General features: G+C 39.7%; 1 protein-coding gene across 1 annotated transcript in view; it reads left to right on the top strand.

Moving 5' to 3' along the window:
- The window catches only part of NEBL (nebulette), a 402240-nt gene that overhangs the window by 177863 nt on the left and 203990 nt on the right, over nt 1-20387 (top strand). Inside the window, exon 4 of the mRNA XM_074984855.1 lies at nt 7520-7627. Within this exon, the coding sequence (XP_074840956.1) occupies nt 7520-7627 (108 nt within the window). The remainder of the gene's footprint in view (nt 1-7519; nt 7628-20387) is intronic.

Genomic DNA, 20387 nt, shown 5'->3' with positions numbered 1-20387 from the left:
ATATCATCTGCTGTGGTGATTGATTGCCTGCCAAAAATCCATGTTAATTTCAAATGGCTGTTGGTCAGTGTATTCTGCAGGATAACCATGGGCTCATGCAATTTGTAAAATGTGCAAAGTTGTTCCACATAGGAAGGGGCAGAGAAGACTGTGATCCCATATCTAGTTAGGCATGAATTAAAATGAGTTTGGCAGTTTAGAAAACCTATCACTAGAAAATTTTTAAAAAACTATTTTTCTTAGCCCAGTTACACAGGGTGATTTTTCTGAGGGCTAGGATCATTGCCAAACATAGATCCAGGTTTTCTTTGGTACTTCATTTAATTGCTTTTTGATTATATGTTGATTATCTGAGATTTCCACTTCTAGTTCCTGATAAAAGATTGTAAATATCAGGGACAGATCTGCCGTTGAACTGATGGGTAGGAATTGCAGACTTTATTTCCCCAGACTTGGTTCCTCGGAGATAAAGCAATGGAAGTCCAGGAATTTATCACTTCCTCACCAGTTTTACCTTGTGGGTGATATTTTTCTGCTTTGTCCAAGTTCCAAGCAGGAGACCTATTCTCTTTTACTATATTGAATTGTCCCTCTCTGTATCTCTGCTTGCAATTCAGTTATTGCTTCTGACAAGCTTTCTAAGGAGCACCTAGAATTAAAATGGCCTCCACAGCATTAATGTGTGCCACTTGCTTGGGTAGAAGACAGGAAAAGCCCAATTCTTTACTGCTCTGTTCCTTGTGTACCTTTTTGCACCCATACCCAGTAGGGGGAAGATATTGCCATTCAAATATGATAGTGGGTTGCACTCACTTTGCCCAGTGACAAAACAAGGTACAAGGAAGTGGATTAAAAGTCAAATTTTGGGCTGAAGTGGCTAAGCAGTAAAGCCATTTCTGATGGCATGATAAGGTACCTGGCTGGTTGGAATGGAAGTATAAGATTATTTGGGGCTCTTTCAGTGGCCTCACCATAATTTCACTTAAATTCCTGTTACAATACACGTGCAGGAGAGGTATATTCGGACTCTGAACTCAATTCTTCTATCATTCTGTAATCCTGAGCTCTTCCACCTTTGATTTTCTTTCCCAGCAGATTTACTGGGTGGTGTTCTCTTGCCTGTGATATTTTTGTAAACGAGGTCTCACAATCCTGCCTAGCAAGATTTTACGTTGTGGTGATGTTATGTGCACAGTTTCACCCATCGAACTATTTAACTCTGCTATGTTGAATTCCAAGAGATTTATTTTTTAGGAGTGGGTAACACTAAAAGCTTCTCCGAGCAATATGGAAAAGAGATTTGCAGATGGTCACAGCACTCATCAGGCAAACTGTGCATTGTAGCACACGGAGTTGTTCCCAGTTTTCCGCATGATGCAGTGCAAGGACAGGATCTCCTGCTGGTAGGACAGTTGGTAGCAGTGGAACCATCTTTACTCTGTGTAATTACCATATGAGAAATCTGAGGGCTTCTGTAGCGGTCAAATTACTTGGCACTGAAGCTTTTTTTTTTTTTTTTTTAAATTAAGGGGAACTTTTTGTTCTATCAAATGTAAACCTGTGATTTGGAATTTCGTATGCTTAACACTTTGTGGATGGAAACTGCAGGATGTGGGAAAGCATAATTATTGTACTTAAAAGTAAAATTGTAATGAGGTTGCTCAAATTAAAGGACTTTTTGAAAGAATTGCAAAATTTAGAGGGTTATTTTAATGTTACCTACGAGAATGTATTTTATTTATGAGCACTATTATAGATGGCACTATTCAAAACCAATCAGAGTTTAATTCACTGCTGTTCCTTGTTTTTTTCTGTGTTGTTCTTTTTCCCTTGCTACTAACAAAAGAGCTGTATGCAGTTAGTTTTTATTGCTGCTTTCTATAGACTTGGCGCACTAGACCTTACATTATGGGTTTTATTTCCCCATTTTTTTTATTTGTAGCAATTTTTTCTCCTCTTGCTCCAGAGTCCAGATCCTGCTTTCATTTTCTTTCTATTACTGACCTCTGGCAATTGGAAGAGTGAGTGCATGCATGAAAGAATTAAGTTTATTGGGAGTAAAATAGGCTTTCCAAGTACTGACTAATTTTGAGATGGGGAGACTGAAGGATTAACTTCAGCAGAGAATTTTGAATATGATTAAGCTTTGATGATGTAGATGGTGATGATCTGCTGTGCTGTTTTTGTCTTTCTTTTCTCAATGTTTTTAGGATTGTCTCCTGGTTGCAGAACTGTTAATTAATAAAGAGCTGTCTTTCCACTCCTGGAAGTGATTATTTTGTTAAAGATATATGCACAAATGTTTGCCGCCAGTGAAAAGTCAATAGCTTTTTGGTTTCACTCACTCTTTTTAGCTGTGTTACCCTCTATTTGTCCATCCAAGAAGGAGTCCTGAAGCACTTCAGAGACTAGCAGATTTATTAGCACATAAGCTTCAACCTGAAGCAAGCCTACAGCCACACAACACAGCACAGAAACTTACATGAACCTATCTCTGCAACAAACCCTATTGCGAAGTCTGTCTACATATCTATACAAGCATTACCATCGCAGGAGTGACCACATCAGCTACACCATCAGGGGCTCATACACCTGCACATCCACTAACATGACGTGTGCCATCAAGTGCTAGCAGTGCCCCTCTGCATGTATATAGGACAAACCGGACAGTACCTGCACCAAACATTAAGCAGGAACAAATCATACATCAAGAAAGGGAACATAGATAAACCTATACATTTTAACTTCCCTTGACATTCAGTAAAGGCTTTAAAAGTAGCCATCCTTCTTCCAGAAAAAAACAAAAAGCAAAAAACAAACAAAAAAACCCCCCAAACAAACAAAAAAAAGAAAAAAAAAACTCTTCAAAACTTGATTACAAAGGGAGACTGCTGAATTTGAGCTCATTTGCAAATCCCAAACTATATAAATTGGCCTCAGTAAGAATCTAAGTTGGTTAGCACTTTGCAGAGGCAACTTCCCTTCTCTGGAAATGCCTTTCTCTCCATCAGCTACACTGAATGGCCACAGTTACTCTGGTAGATCACCCTAATTCACAATAGATAGTAACTTCTTTCTTTTGCAGTAATTTTCTTACATATATATCTGCCATTGTATTTCCACTCCAGTTGACCTGATGAAGTGTTTTTTTCCCGTGAAAGCTTATCCTAGAATCGTATACTCTTAGGGCGGGAAGGGACCTCAGGAGGTCATTGAGTTCAGCTCCCTGCCCAAAGCAGGATCAACCCCAACTAAATCATCCTGGCCAGGACTTTGTCAAGCCAGGACTTAAAAACTTCTAAGGATGGAGATTCTACCATATCTCTAAGTAAAATATTCTAGTGCTTTACCACTCTCCTGCTGAAGTAGTTTTTTCCTAATATCCAACCTATACCTCCTTCCCAGTAACTTGAGACTATGCTCCTTGTATTGCCATCTGTCACTACTGAGAACAGCTTCTCTCTATCCTCTTCGGAGCCCCATTTCAGGAAGTTGCAGGCTTCTATCAAATTGCCCCTCAGTCTTCTCTTAAGCAAACTAAATAAGCCCAAATCCCTCAGCCTCTCCTCATAGGTTATGTGCTTCATCCCCCTAATAATTTTCATTGCCCTCCACTAGACTCTCTCCAATGCACTCATGTCCTTTATGTACTGGGGTTGTGGGGGGAGAACTGGATGCAGTTTTCCAGTTGTCGCCTCACTGATGCCAAATAGAGGGGAATAATAACTTCTCTAGATCTGCTGAAAATGCACCCCAATCTGCCATTAACCTTCTTAGTTACAAGGGCACACTGTTGACTCATATCCAGCTTCTCATCCACTGTAATCCCCAGGTCCTTTTCTGCTGCACTGCTACTTAGCAAATCAGTCCCCAGCCTATAACAATGCTTGGGATTCTTCTGTCCTAAGTGCAGGTCTCTTCACTTGCCTTGTTGATCTCATCAGATTGCTTTTAGCTCAATCCTCCAGTTTATTAAGGTCACTCTGGACTCTATCCCTACTTCCAATGTACCAACCTATCCCTCTAGCTTAGTATCATCTGCAAATTTGCTGAGGATGCAATCCATCCCCTCATCCAGGTCATTAATAGAGATGTTGAGCATTACCAGCCCCAGAACTGATTCTTAGGGCACTCCACTTGAAACCGACTGCCAACCGGACATTGAGGCATTTATCACTATCTGTTGGGCCTGACCATCAAGACAGCTTTCTATCCACCTTACAGTCCATTTATCCAATACATATTTCCTTAACTTATGAGTAAGAACATTGAGGGAGACTGTATCAAAAGCTTTGCTAAAGTCAAGGTATATCATATCCATTGACTTCTCCATGTCCACAGAGCCAGTTACCTCATCATAGAAACTAATCCAATTGATCAGGCATGACTTGCCTTGACTGGATCCATGTTGACTACTCTTAATCACTTTTCCCTCTTCCAAATGCTTCAAAATGGATTACTTGAAGATCCCATCCATGATTTTTCTAGGGACTGAGGTAAGACTGACCCAGTTTAAGCCCTAGTAAATTTGTTAGTCTCTAAGGTGCTACAGAGCTCCTCCTTTTTTAGACTTTTTGGTGTATTTTCCTCTTGGGAGGTTGTGGGAAGGGGTGAGAAAAGAAGAGAAATAATTTTTACTGGAGAAAAAGGTCTTTTCTCTTCAAATAGTTGACTTGCCTACAAAATGGCAAAATTTATAGAAATTCTTGGCTGAACAAGTACACAATGTTTAACTTTTTTCTAGAATACAGTTTTAGATAGAGAATAAGTAAGTGAAGACTCCACACTTATGTCAGATTGAAAATCGAGACTGTTTTAACAAAATCCTCTACATGGTTCCATTGAAGACACATATAGCCAGAGTCATGAATCATAGAAATCTGATTTGGAAAAGATCCTTTAGATCAGTGTTTCCCAAAGTTTGGTATGCATATCTCTTTCAAGCGATGTGCAGCAGAAAAATCAATTGCTAAAAATCAGGAGATAAGCACTAGGACAACACTGGGAGAGGGGGTACGCTGATAAGGCCCAAGTCCCCAGAAACGTACATGAATGTTTTACGTTTGGGAAACACTGCATTACATCACCTAGTCCTTTCCATGGGGACCAGTATAGGCATTAATCCTCACAGTGTATTTCCACCTTAAACTATGTCTTTTAAAATTGTATTTGAAAGCTTTGTTTCTAGTTTAATGTCACAACCAGAGGTTCTAGCAATCAGTTTTACTTGGTGGTAAGCACTCTGTATGTGAGGTCACTCTGCACCTTGCAAGTCCACACTGCATTATTGACAGTAAAATTTATAAATATATGCCAAAGAGAGTATGTACCTTTTAATATTTCACGTTGTCTGATCATTGGTTAAGTTTTTTGTTGTTTTATATTTACAAAACTAGCATTTGAGACCAACATTTTGCAAGTCTGGAATATTAATGAAACAAAAGATGATTTGCTTTGTGATTTTTGTGATTTAAAACTAATTTTTGAAAATTGATTGCAGTATCCCAGTGCAATGCATATACTATCACTGCACCAACATTTAAATTCTTTTTTAAGATTAAAAAAATTTGCACATAGATTGTTTTCAGTAGACATATATAAATACCTTCAATCCACATGAAGACATATATTAGTGGATAAAACTGATAATCACATAAAAATGGCTCCCATTTGATGTCAGCTGATTCAAAATGATGAAGAGTATAGTGCAAATTGCATGATTCTCTCTTCTTAAGTTAATTGTCAGTGTATTTAGAATAAAATAAACCATTACTGCACGTAGGCTATGTCTAGATTACCAGGAATAAGTTGACAGAAGTTTAAAAAGTCTGTCGACAGATTACAGCCAAATTGCCAACCGGATCGCAAGAGCGATCTGCTCTGTCGATAGAGAGTGGCCGGAGTGCTTGGCCACTCTATCAGCAAAACAGCCAACCTGGCTACCCAGTGTCCTGGAAGCCCTGTCTGTCAACAGAGGCCCCCCTGGAATGTCCATAACGGTTTTCTGGTAACAGATCTCTGATGACAGAAGTGTTATTCCTTGTGGGAAGTGGGGCACATCTGTCAACAAAAGTGCTTTGTTCTGTTGACTTACTGTTGACAGAATGCCTTGAGAATCTGGATGCTCCATGGGCTTTGTTGGCAAAACAGATGTGTAGACATAACCACAATGCATAGTTTTCTTTTGAAACATGTTATCAGAGGCAGGGCTAGTAGCATCATCCATAATTTAAACAAAAAACAGTCAAGTAGCACTTTAAAGACTAGCAAAATTGTTTATTAGGTGAGCTTTTGTGGGACAGACCCACTTTTTCAGACCATAGCCAGACCAGAACAGACTCAATATTTAAGGCACAAAAACCAAAAACAGTAAGCAAGGAGGACAAATCAGAAAAAGATGATCAAGGTGAGCAAATCAGAGAGTGGAGGGGTGGGGAGGAAGGTCAAGAATGAGATTGAGCCAAGTATGCAGACAAGCCCATCCATAATTTAATTTGGCTAAATCTTCCAGTTTTAAGAGTTGCTTACAATTCTGCATAACTTGTTTAATGAAAGAAATGGTATCCATAGGATTCCTTCCTTATCTACTGCATGTGTCGGAAGGTGTATTGGTGTGTAACCTTTCATGGTTGAGGCAGTTGGATGCTGCCCTGGAACAAATGGATTCTATCCCTGCCTCTGCCTTTGAGTTTCCACTTAATGCTGGATAAGTCATTTCAACCAAACTTTCTGCAAGTGGTAGATAATTGTGAGTTCCTCATTTTCTGGGTACCAGACTTAAGACCCTGGGATCTCATTGCAGAAGTGCTGAGCACACACAGCAGCACGTGAAGTCAGTGGCCGGTGTTCTGAAATATATATAAAGTACTGTGTTGTACACAGTACTTTTGAAAAATCAGGTCCTCGTCATAAATTGAATCGAAACATAAAAGATATTGTTACATGAACCTAGCTTTAATCTCTGCTAAATTTCATTTTTAATTACAGAAACGTGTCTGAATGAAGTAAGTGTTTCATGTTCTTGCATGACCTCTTTGTTAACAGTCTTTAGCAGAGGCTATTGGTATATTCCTGCAGAATATGTAATGTCAGTGCCTCCAGAGCAAAAGATGAGGTATATATATGTAACCTTGTCGCATCTTTTCTGTGTATAAAGATGTTACCCCCCAAAGCAATCAATAATTCATGAAAACAAAAAAGCAGTCAATTGGCACTTTAAAGATGAACAAAATAATTTATTAGGTGAGCTTTTGTGGGACAGACCTGTTTCTTCAGACCAAGAAGAAGTGGTCTGAAGAAGTGGGTCTGTTCCACAAAAGCTCACCTAACAAATTATTTTATTAGTCTTTAAAGTGCTCTACTTGACTGCTTTTTTGTTTTGATAGTATGTAGACTAGCTCAGCTTTCTCTCTGTTACTAATATTTCATGAGAATTTTATTCATTTAAAAAAATCTTAATCTGTGATATTATTGCAGTACGTTGAAAATAACTGTTTTTCCTATATTTTCCATTCTTTAGGTCAAATACAAAAGAGACTTTGAAGAAAGCAAAGGAAGAGGGTTCAGCATTGTGACTGACACACCTGAATTACAAAGACTGAAAAGGACTCAGGAACAAATTAGTAACGTATGTGACTATCTCCTCAAGTGACAGCAGATCAGAGAAATGTTATACATAAGAAAAGGCGTGATTGTAGGTTTGTGATGTTTCTGATGGAGTCTGTGAGAGTGAAGAAAATGAATTTGATGACAGATATGTGTGCTTGGTTGTGAAAGGTGTGTAATCTGATATCATGTCACACAGCACAACAGTAAGGTGTGTTCACCTCTCCAGTTTCCATCAAAGGTGTTCGTAGTATTTTATGTACTGCAAAGGTTATATTCATTTACCTTTTTTATTTAATATTCTTGTTTGGAAATAAAATTTCTGTTTATATATATTCCTTACAGGATTTCTCAAAATAATCATAACTTGCAAAATACAATCCTAAAATAAAGCAAGACACTGATGCTTAATTTTAGAAAGAAAGAAAATATCAGGAAAATGGCATATAGATAAGAAAAGAAATACAAATGCTAACAATGAAAAAGCATTATCAAGTTATGCCAACATTAATGCTGAATAACACCTTTGACATAGAGTGGGATTTTCAAAAGGGGAATTTATCCTCAAAAGCACTTGGGTGCTTTGGAAAATTTCAACCTGTTTTATATATTCGTATATTCTTACAGAAATTATTTAGCTGACTGCACAAAGATGGAGAATTGTTAGAGAACATAATTTAAGTGTCCTTCAGAATTTAGTGTAGAATAAAATTAAACATTACTTTTAACTTTCTCCAGCTTCATTTCTGATGGGTTTTCTGACTGCCAGAAAAAGTCTTTATAAGTTTTTTTTTTGTTGTAAATTCGTTATTCTTTCCTTTGTTTTATCCATAAAACAAAATAGTTGAACAATACCGGAAAGACACGTGTTGGAAAGAGTTTTCAGGAAAGATCTTAACCCTTACCAACTTGCAAGAAAAATATTTCTTAAGTGTCTTGAAGGGTTTATTAACTAATAATAATATCAATAATAATGAAGGTTTAATTAACTAATCCTATCTGGCTCTTGCACACAACACATTTACATTTCTTTTCAGACTAAGGAATATTGTTTCAGGTAAGAAATATTTTATTTCCCAGATTTCTTTTTCTGTGCATGCGAGTAGGTGTAAAGCTTGGATGTGCAACCCCCATGTTTCCATACCTGAAAAAGAAGTTGTACGTCAATAAATGTTTTCTTCTTTCACTGTATAAATGATATCTGGATTTAAAATCATAGAACTTTACTAGAATTAATCTTGAAGGGTAAAGTAGAATTTAAAAAAGTATCAGTTAAATAAAGTTAAATATCAATTATGCCTGTCCTAAACACCTTTAGATTTATCACATTACTTTGGTAGAAGAAAATTCTATATAAAACATGGTTTAAATGTAATTATTATTAGATTCTGTTTCACAGAGTTACTTCTATGTTTAATAGTCTGGAAATGTATTCACAGTTAGCTTAAGGTTCTCATTTGGATTTTCACTGGTTGAAAGGTAAGCTCTTTGATATTTTTAAAAAATATTTTGTCCTTTTAATATATAGCAAAATATAAAAATTACTAATAATCCTTTAAAAATTAGTTGTGCATTGATTTTTTCCCTTCTCTTGTTTCCACAACTCCCAGATACTTCTCAAAGATTGTCTTTGAAGTGAAATAGTAGCAACTTCACTCAAAGGGTAAGTTAGCACAGTTAGGTGCGTAACTGTTACAAATATTATATTATCAATGGAAACATATTTTAAAATATTTGCTCTTGTTTAGATACTAAGGTGTGCAGCACTCACAAAAATTCTCATAGAGCTTTGATTCATTCTTGAAATATTGTAATGAAGATTCCTTTGTGCTATGGTGCAATATACCTGGAAAGGGGAAAAACAATAGATAGGATTTTAAAAAATGATTATAAAAGGGGTAGCCATAATGCGGTTGTTATCTTATTAACAGCAACCCACACACTGAAGTGCCTAGATCAACAAATGCGAATGGATTATGATGCATGATTGATATAGCAGGATCAGGATGAAGTTTCTCAGAAATGACTGACATTTGCTCAGTATCACAGACCTATCTGTGAATTAAGGGCCCAGTCCTGCTAGGTATGCAGTATACTGACTTCAGTGGGACTGGAGAGAGACCTTAGCAACCCTCAAAAGGCACTCATCACCTTTAAGTATCATGCCCCATAGCAACAAATGTAATCATGTTACATTTACTATCACGTTGGCATGACAGTCACAAACCAAGCATTTTAGTCTAGATTGATATAGGTGAATTAAATAAATTAAGTAGGTTTCTTAATGACAAGTTTGAGGTATTTTGGGCAGCTTTTTCATGGATAGATGAGCATTTTAAATTGCCTGTACGTGTTCCAATTTGTAGGAAGCAATTTAAGATGCTCATAATTTCATTTTGTTCAATATTCGAAACATAAAAATTCACATCCACTCTGCTGCAAAGGATGTAGCTGATTTGTGGCATCAAATGGGCATATAATATGCACACAGAAAATCTCATATTGTGTGTGCAGTGAAATGCATTTATTTTGTTAGATCTGTTTTTGTCCTTGTAAGCTATGAGATAGAATTTTAAATATACAGTAAAATATTCTCAGAATGAAAAATATTTGAAAGTCCACTGGGGAATTTTATCAAAGAAAATAAGAAATTAGCCAAATGGACATAATATTTTTAAAGGCTCTATTTCTTTACATGGAATTTTGAAGAGAGTGGAAGACACTATTATATATTTGAAAAGCAAATCAAATAGCTAAAGAAGGAATTAACAACACTGCTTACTAAAATGTTAGAGCAGTATTAATGGGAACTGAGGGCTCACAACAACTTTCAGGAACTGTCCCTATCTTAGTGTCAATTATCTCTAGAGATCACATTGGGAACCCTATTTATATCATATGTGAAAAAAGTTGTTTGTTCTCATCTTAGTTCTTGGTAAATGTCTTTCAAATTTAGAATCAAACAAACATCTTTACAATTTGGTTAAATGGAGAGTTTCTGTTAAGAAGAAGCCCGGGGCTGGATGGCAGGTTCCCATGTATGATGGCATATGGAATCTTGTATATTTAGTAACATATAAGTTCCTAAAAAACGGAGTGAATGAATTTGCATCATAAGAAACAAAAAAAAAAAGGTTAGTAGATTGTTGCATGTTTTTAAGTAGTAAGGGTCATATTCTACCCTCAGCTGTATCCATGCAATGAGAATGATCTAAATGCCATTTTTCAGAAAAAGAGACCATGGGATAAAGGAGGATCACACAGATGTGATGCAAATGTGTCCTCACACCATATCTAAAGAAAAAAGTCCTGTTGCTGCTGCTGTGTTTGTGTATTGCACATCTCAGAGTAGCACTTGGCCCTAATTGTATGTGTGAGGTGCCCTCTGGGGCATCAGGCATCAATTTCTATCAGAAGACAGGATACTGGCTAGATTTTGGTCTGACCCGGTACGGTCATGCTTATGTTCTAACAGTTCCATATATGGAACTTACTGGTACATGTGCGTGTCCTTTTTACTAACTCTAACATACACTGCTCTCTCAAATTGCCTTACAAGATTGTAAGGAAAATTGTGAGGAGAAACGTTTAACATTAAACCCCAGAGCATCATTTGTGGGCTACAAGCTTAAAGCTTGAAGTCTAGATTAAAAGGTTGTTGGTTCATTTCAAAGAGGGAGGGAGAACAAATGAATGAAAAAGAAGGAACAAAACTGTCAGATTTGTGAACATCCACATTTCATGAGCCATGGGTAGTGTGTGTGTGTGAAATTTTGTAAGGGGGGACACAACACAATCAGCTGTTGGGTCTCAGGCTCATCCATCTCATTAAAAATGTTGAAATATGTTATAGTAAATTCTTGAAATGTACAATTTCAAGTTGCACTTAACACTCAATAACTCGAGTTAAGCGCCACTCAAAATCCCACTCCCCCACAGCCCTAGTTCAATCCTCCTGCATGGCCCCAGTTCAGTTTTCCCCAGCACTGCTCACCACCCATGCACAGCTCCGGTTCACCCTCCATCCCTGTGCCCAGATCTGGCTCTGGCTCACCATCCCCATACATGGCTCCAGTCCAACCACGTGTCCCGGTTCAAACCCACTGTGTGCAGCCCTAGTTCAAACACCCCACCCCCCCATGGGCTGGCTCGCCATCCCTGCACGTGGCTTTAGCTCAGCTCCCCTGCCCCGGCTCAATTGCCCCTACCCCCATGCAACTCCAGCTCAACTCTCCCCTCCTTCCTGCAGTCCTAACCCACCCCAGGCTTAATCCCCCTACCTCCATCCCATGGCCCCAACCCACTGCCAGGCTTAACCCTCCCCAGCTGATCCCTCCCACCCCAATTCCAGGATTTACCTTCCAAAAGGAGCTCCAGGTGTTCCTGCCTCTTCCCTGGCTGCAGAGCGTGTGTTCCTCCAGGGAAAAAGCTGCCCCCCTGTTCCGGGAATAAAGGTGTTCATTGGATGAGTAGTGGACAGAGATAAGACAAGCAGTGAGCGTAAAAAAACTTTATTAATGATGGCTTAATCAGAGTTATGAGGGGAATTAAGAGGGGATACCTGGTGTGATCTAGCTGTTTACCCCAACACAATGTCGGGTGACGAACAGGGGAAAGCCTGTATTTATAGGGTGGTTACCAAACTGCAGATGGTGACCGGACCCTACACCAACATCTAGCCAAAAGGGTCCAGATTTTCGGAAGGTGGGACAAGTGACTTGGGCCGGCTGCCGGACTTGTCAAGACACACACGTCTCCAATTTGAGAGTGGGGGAGTTGACCTTTTATCGGTGTTTGGACAAGGAAGCATCCCGCTGGGCCAATCCGTTGTGTCCCCTTTTGGAGTTGTCCTTTTTAGGAGTTTTTAATGCTTGGTGAGGTGGTGGTCTCGCTTCTATGTATGTGACAGCCTTAGCTGGACCTTCTTCTGTGTATGTGACCAAGCCCTTAGTGCCTCGGATGGGTCTGTCAGTACACGCTGCAATGCTGAGTTGTGATTGGGTAGCGAAGTCTTGATCATGCATGGGCCGTGTGCAGGCTGCGACTTGCAACCCTGTCGTGGTCACGGCACAAACGGCTGTGCCCACACCCCGGACGTACGTGAAATTCGGGTTATGGGAGGGTGCATGGGACTGCAATCCTTGCATAAATCGAGGCACTACTGTACTGTTTTTATGTATGTGTATTAAGAGTATTCATATTTATATACCAATTAATAAAGTTTTTACATTCTACATATTTGTTATCTTACACATGCCAAAAGATTTTTTTTTCACATGAACATAACTGAAATTTCCATTAGTTTGAATTACATTGATCAGGTTGGGGGGTGATGGTGGCTGCTAATTGAAGGGATGAAAAGTGAGGCCCGTCAAAAAGAGTTTGCTCACCCCCGTGCTAGAGTAATCTGTGGCATGCCAATAAGTGGACAAGAAAAGCATGTGGAATCACACAGAAAAAGAGCATTATTAAGGCAAAATTAAGATCATAATTAAAGGCAAAATTGGGTTTAACATTGCCTACCCAAGTGGTTGATACTTTTATTTTCTTAATCTCCTTCCAAACATGGTAGTTTTCCTCTGTCATCTGGAAGGTCTCCATTAAATTTAATTAATGTCAGAACCCATTTATATTTGTGTGCATAATTATAATTGAACCAGATGAAAAATGTAGCTGCTGACATCAAAAATATTCCATACACACTCACCAGTTTATGAACTGCATGGAAATACCAGGCTAGGAGGGTCCATCTTGCAAGATAGTGATTGCCTTGAGCTCCCCCTGACACCACTGGCAATTAAGTGCACTGAACAACTCCCAGAACTGCTCAATATCCTGTTGCACTGAGCCCTGAGTGTACAAACCTTCAGTTAATGTGAATTACATGCAACATGCTTAATTATGTCCCGAACATTTTACATCAACAACCTTATTTTTGTTTTGAGACTTAGAGGATGAAAGGGTCTTTCTTCCTGCTAATACATACGTACATATACAGACATGCTCTTAATCACAGAATCACATAGCTGGAAGGGACCTCACGAGGTCATCGAGTCCAGCCCCCAACCCCAACTAAGTCATCCCAGCCATGACTATGTCAAGCTGGGACTTAAAAACCTCTAGGGATGGCGATTCCACCACCTCCCTGGGCAATGCATTCCAGTGCTTCACCACCCTCCGGCTGAAGTAGTTTTTGCTAATATCCAACCTACTCCTCTCCTTCTGTAACTTCAGACCAATACCCCTTGTTTTGCTGTCTGTCACCACTGAGAACAGTTTCTCTCCATCCCTTTTAGAGCACCTTGTCAGGAAGTTGAAGGCTGCTATTTAATCACCGTACAGTCTTCTCTTCTGCAAACTAAATAAGCCCAAATCCCTCAGCCTCAGTCATGTCCAAATTTATCCCTTTTTTGGGGTTTGTTTTTACATTAGTCTTGATTGTATTTAAGTCAGCAATAAACTGAGGCAATGGCTTATCACAGCAAAAAGCTTCTGATGCCCAAACCTTATATTCCCATGGTAGAGCTGATAGGATCAGTTTGACCTCTTTGTCATCTTAAGGAGGCAGAAATAATTTTGCTTCCATTGTCAGGGTCCTGGCACATTGTGTGAGAGTGACTCAGCAAAAGAGCATATTATTCCTATCCGTGACTGTGAATATTTATTGCGAACAGATTAAAGTAATTTGCAGCAAGATAAAAGAAAATCTGGAAAGTGACTGAACATATAATTCAGAAATGGAGATGCAGGGAAAAACACAATTTACGTAATATATGTTAAATATAATGCTTTACCTGAGCATTTGGAAAACTTCAAGGATGCGTTTTAAAATGTATAAAATTCCTGCATATAAAACAAAGTTTTGGAATATAGTCCATCCAGGGCCATGCCTCGGGGAACCTGGGACCCAAGGCAACCGCACCTCCACCCAGGCCCTGCCTTTCTCCTGCCCCCGGCCAGCTACTATGTGATTTGTCCTAGTTTCCATTTTTATATGATTCCTTTTTTATTTTGAGATCACGCAAGATGACAATGATTTGTAATAAAATAGACATTGATGGGAAGCTGTCTGATTATCAAAAGCCATAAAACTTTAAGACATGTATCCAAGTTGTAGTCGCCTTTCAGATTCTCTTTTTTATTTTTTTTTGACAGGAAGGCCGTAACATATTTCTCTATGCTACCTGCACACATCTTTATCCCTTCCACCTTTGCAACCGCACACCTTCACCCAATCCGTAGGGCCCAACCCAGGCATAACCCTGTTAATTTAAACTCCCACCCTTACTCAATTCCTAAGGCTCAGGGCATAATTCCCTGTCCGTACGCAGGATCCGTGCCCCTGGAAAAGCCTTACACAGTCATATTCTTATTATCTACTTATTTACTATTACCAAGAAAGCAGAATACATGCTAAGCACACAGTGTTATGCTCACCAGTCCTGATAAAGGCAAGCAGACTTCCCCTGTTGGGACATTAAAAATCAGTCTCTGGATGCTGGTTGCTGCACCTCAGTGTCTTGGGGGTGGGTGGGTGAGTCATTCTTTTCAGGTCTTTTTCCTTCTTCTTCCTACCTTACTTTCACTTTCCTTCCTCTTTCCTGCTTCCTATTCCTGCTGTTTTACTTCTTGGACTCCAGTTAAGTAGTGAAACTTGATTCTTGCTTAGCTATACCTTGAGCAGTAACTGAGAGGTAGCCATGTTAGTCTGTATTCTATCAAAACAAAACAGCAGTCATGTAGCACTTTAAAGACTAACAAAATAATTCATTAGGTGATAAGTTTTTGTAGGACAGACCCACTTATTCAGATCTATAGCCTTACCAGAACAGACTCAATATATAAAGCGCAGAGATGCAAAAATTGTTATCAAGGTTGACGAATCAGAAAAATTGTTGTCAAGGTTGGCAAATCAGATACAGGAGCAGAAAGAGCCGGGTGAGGGGTGGGGGATGTTAAGTGTTTGGTCAAACATCAAAGTATGTGCAAGAGTCCTCATAATGGGTCAGGTAATTGCTGTCCCTGTTCAAACCAAGTGTTAATGTGTTGAATTTGAATATGAATAGTAACAAAGAGATAGTCATGCTAGTCTATATACTATCAAAACAAAAAAGCAGTCCAGTAGCACTTTAAAGACTAACAAAATAATTTATTATGTGATCACCTAATAAATTATTTTGTTAGTCTTTAAAGTGCTACTGGACTGCTTTTTTGTTTTGAATATGAATGTTAGTTCTGAACATTCTCTCTGTAAATGGTTGTTGAAGTCTCTTTTCTCCAGAACACAGATTCTCAGGTCTTTAACAGAATGGCCCACTCCATTAAAGTGCTGACTGACAGGTTTGTGTATTTGGAGATTTTTGATGTCTGCTCTGTGTCCCTTCATTCTTCGGCAAAGAGTGTTTTCAATTTGCCCAGTATTCATAGTGGATGGGCATTGCTGGCACATGATGGTATATATATACCCTGACCAATTATTTTAGTATTATTTTACTAACCAATCGCAACCTACTGTAACAGAGTTACCTGACGAATCATAACCCACCACATTAATTTGTTTTACACCTAGTAAAATTAATTATACGGCAGACAGAAACAATTACAAACCAGACAGAGATCATACAGAAAACAGTAGAAAAGTGAAGACAATCACCATAGAATGGGGATTCCACAACCTTGCTTATTGATAAGAAGTTTCTTGCCGGACGAAATGCTGTTAACTAAAGGTTTTTTTAACCCATCTTGAGATCTGCTTTCTTTTATTTGGTGACAGTGGGTGGCATTCGGATGTAGTCTCCTGCTTAAGAGGCTGGTGCAACGTAATTGTAATGAAATTTAGATGGAATGTGAGTATGTGACTGCTAGGTCTACAGTTAATGGTGGCTGCTGTTCTTTTATTCTGGTTGTAGCGGAATGCTTCAGGCCTCTCAATATGATTGTAGAAAAATCATATTTGTTACACTGTTGCAACTATGCTGACAATATGAAATTATGCTATATGATGGACACAAAACAAGCAGTCAAGAAAAATCCCCAAGGGCATGAATTTGGCGAAGGTTCCTGAGAAAAGCATGCTAATTGTAAATTGTTTGCAAAACTGTAGAATGTAAGTACAGTTAAATCCAATGCATTTTGAAATAATGCATCTACACACAATCAAGCCTATTTCAAAATAGAGCTTCTGGACACACTATGGCTTGTTTTGAAACTGTCAACTCACAAGGCCAAGGCCAGACATGATTAATGGGATTCACTTCAACACAGAGCCGATTAGGGATAATAGTACTTTATTAACCTTATGTACTCCAGGTTACTGTAAATTATTCACAAGGTACACATTAACAAGCCAAGTTCAACAGGAACGTCAATGCGTGCTTGCTCCGACATTGTTCGGGATCTTCTTCGCACTCCTCCTGAAGCATGCCTTTGGATCTTCAACAGAGGGCATCTTGCTGCACACAAGATCTGATGGGAAACTGTTTAACCTTGCAAGGCTGAGAGCTAAGACTAAGGTGCGAGAAGTCCTCATCAGAGACATGCTGTTCGCAGACGATGCTGCTGTAGTGTCTCACACAGAAGACCAGCTTCAAAAACTGCTGGATCAGTTCTCCAAAGTGTGCAAGGACTTTGGGCTTACCATCAGCCTAAAGAAGACAAATGTACTTGGTCTGGATGTTGCTGAATCCCCATCAATCAGCATTGACAACTATACGTTAGAGGTCGTCCACGAGTTCGTGTACCTCGGGTCCACCATCACTGACACCCTGTCATTGGACACTGAGCTAAATAGGAGGATCGGAAAAGCGGCCACAACTCTGTCCAGACTCAGCAAGAGAGTGTGGAATAACAACAAGCTGTACACTCACACCAAAATGCAAGTCTACAGAGCCTGCATCCTCAGCACCCTCCTTTATGGCAGCGAGACTTGGACCCTGTATGCCCGCCAGGAAAAGAGGCTGAATGTCTTCCACTTGCACTGCCTCAGGCGCATCCTTGGAATACCATGGAAGGACAGAGTGACCAACACCGCCGTCCTCGAGCAAGCTGGAATCCCAACCATGCACACCCTCCTCAGGCAGCATCAGCTCCGCTGGCTTGGCCACGTCCACAGGATGAATGATGGAAGGATTCCTAAAGACATCCTGTATGGTGAGCTAGCCTCTGGCAAAAGACCTCCCGGACACCCCCAGTTGCGCTACAAAGATGTCTGCAAGAGAGACCTCAGAGAGGTAGACATCAAGCTGGACAACTGGGAAGAACTAGCAGACGATCACAGCAGATGGAGGCAGGGGTTACACAAGGGCCTTCAGAAGGGCGAGTTGAAGATCAGACAGCTAGCAGAGGAGAAGCGAGCGCACAGAAAGCACAATAAGGACTTGCCAGACACCCACCACATCTGCAAGAGATGCAGCAAGGACTGTCACTCTCGTGTGGGTCTTCATGAAGTCCTCAATTGAAACTATAAAGGGCGCGATCCATAGTCTATGCAGACTGAAGGATGCCTACCTAGGACAAGAGGCTATTTGGCATGTTTATGTCCCTTTCTGCCACGGGTAGTTCCAGTCCCGAAGCGCCTCACATCAGGGCCACAGGAGACCTTGGTCCAGCTGAGGGAATGGTCAAGGCACTCCTGAGGTGGAGAGTCCCTGATGAAACTCAGGTAGTGGTGGGACCTCACATTGATTTTATCCCTTAGCTATTTACTGGGTGTACGCATACTGGTTTAGCTCCACTTTTAACATTCTCATGCAGATGAAGCCAAGGTTGCCCTGGTTACTGGCTCTCTCTAGGTTCCCATGTCTAAACACAAGTATCGGGATGATATGGCTATCTTGTGTTTATGCTTACAGGGTTCCAGGCTGTAATGGGCTGTAACACAGGGATGGGAACTTGCTTGTACCACAGGAAAGGAAGTTCCCACTCTTGCTCTCTGAGGCCTGCTGGCTGCTCTTTAAGGACTCTAAGTCTGGAGGCAGGAATGTTGGTGTGGCACATGACAGAAATAGGGTATATTCCCTGTCTACACAGCCTGTATTTCAAAATACCTATTTTGAAATAGGTCTCTTCCTTGTACAGTGAGGTGTACCAATATGGAAATAAGGCATCTGCTATTTAGAAATGATTTTGAAATAGCAGTTGTATTGTGTAAACACATAGTTATTTTGAAATATTGGCTGCTATTTCAAAATAACTTTGCTGTGTAGACATTTCTATTAAAAATCTAAACACTATAGAGAAGCAAGAAAATGTTTCTTTAAGATAGATTAGAGCAGTGGTACTCAATTCTAAAGTCAGGGACATTATAGCATTACGTTAATTTATTGTCACCGTATAACCACTTGTAATTCACTTACATGAATCCTTGCATTTGGTTTGTGAATGCAGAACCCTCGCGAATGTTGAGCCGCTACTGTATTGCTTTTCAGTTTGTTGCTAAGTTAGTAAATCATTTTAGGAATCAGAAAGCTATGGAAAGCAGATTTTTTCTTTCAGTGACTTTTCAGTACCTCACACGGGCTACGTCTACACTAGCCAAAAACTTTGAAATGGCCATGCAAATGACCATTTCAAAGTTTACTAATGAAGTGCTGAAATACATATTCAGCGCCTCATTAGCATGCGGGTGGCTGCGGCACTTCGAAATCGATGCAGCTTGCCACTGCGCGGCTCGTCCAGACGGGGCTGCTTTTCGAAAGGACCCTGGCTACTTTGAAGTCTCCTTATTCCTATGAGCAGATAGGAATAAGGGGACTTTGAAGTAGCCGGGGTCCTTTCGAAAAGGAGCCCCATCTGGATGAGCCGCACGGCGGCGAGCCGCATCAACTTCAAAGTGCTGTGGCCGCCCGCATGCTAATGAGGCACCGAACATGTATTTCAGCGCTTCAGTAGTAAACTTTGAAGTGGCCATTTGCATGGCCATTTCAAAGTTTTGGGCTAGTGTAGACATAGCCAGTGTGAGATAAATGAAGTAATTAATTTTACTGTTGTAAAATTAGATTTTCAGCTAAATAATGAAATGAATATATTTTAAGTAATCATTTTTTCTTTTTATTTGTAGAATTTCAATATCTTTTAAGTAATAGAAGATAAGGCCACATTTCTGATTTTAACCAGTCGGTACTTGTGAAGTGAGCAGAAATTAATTAGGTTAAAAGTTGAATTTAGCCAGAATTTAGGCTTTTTGAGGTACTTCAGTGTACCTTAAAATAAAAAGTTTACTTTTTGTTTTCCTGAACAGGTATCAGACTGTTTGTGTTTCCAACACTTCTTATATATGATTCTTTTGTGCTGTTTAGCAGTTGCAAAGGTGGCATTTCAAGCAGTAAACCTCCCACTAAAGCACAAGGTGCTCTGCTCCTTCTAGAGCCATCTCTAACCCTCATCCCTAGTGAGCTGAATGTCTCATACCTATAATACTCTCAGACATCACTGACCTTGAAGGTGGGTATTTGTTTGTCTGTGACACTTAGGGTGGGTGTTTTTTTTTTTTTTTGCATGTTTGTTCAATTGGCTGTGATTTCCTTAGCCTGTCATTGGCTGCATTACTATGACAAAGCCAGCACTTTATTAATAACAGAGAGGTAACCGTGTTAATCTGTATTCTAACAAAAAAAATTACTGCTGTTTTGTTTTGTTAGAAAACTTTATTAAGTCACTGTGGTTAAACTTTTTAACCTCCCTAATGCCAGTGTGTCTGGGGCGGGGATGGGCAAAGGTGAAGAAAGTTTTCATGTGTCTTTCCTGCCGATGCCTGTAGAGATGTAAGAGGATATGAGTTTGTC

Source organism: Carettochelys insculpta, chromosome 2, assembly GCF_033958435.1.
Source record: "Carettochelys insculpta isolate YL-2023 chromosome 2, ASM3395843v1, whole genome shotgun sequence".
Taxonomy (NCBI): domain Eukaryota; kingdom Metazoa; phylum Chordata; order Testudines; family Carettochelyidae; genus Carettochelys; species Carettochelys insculpta.
The sequence above is the reverse complement of the archived record's forward strand: the minus strand, read 5'-3'. Positions and strand labels throughout refer to the sequence as shown.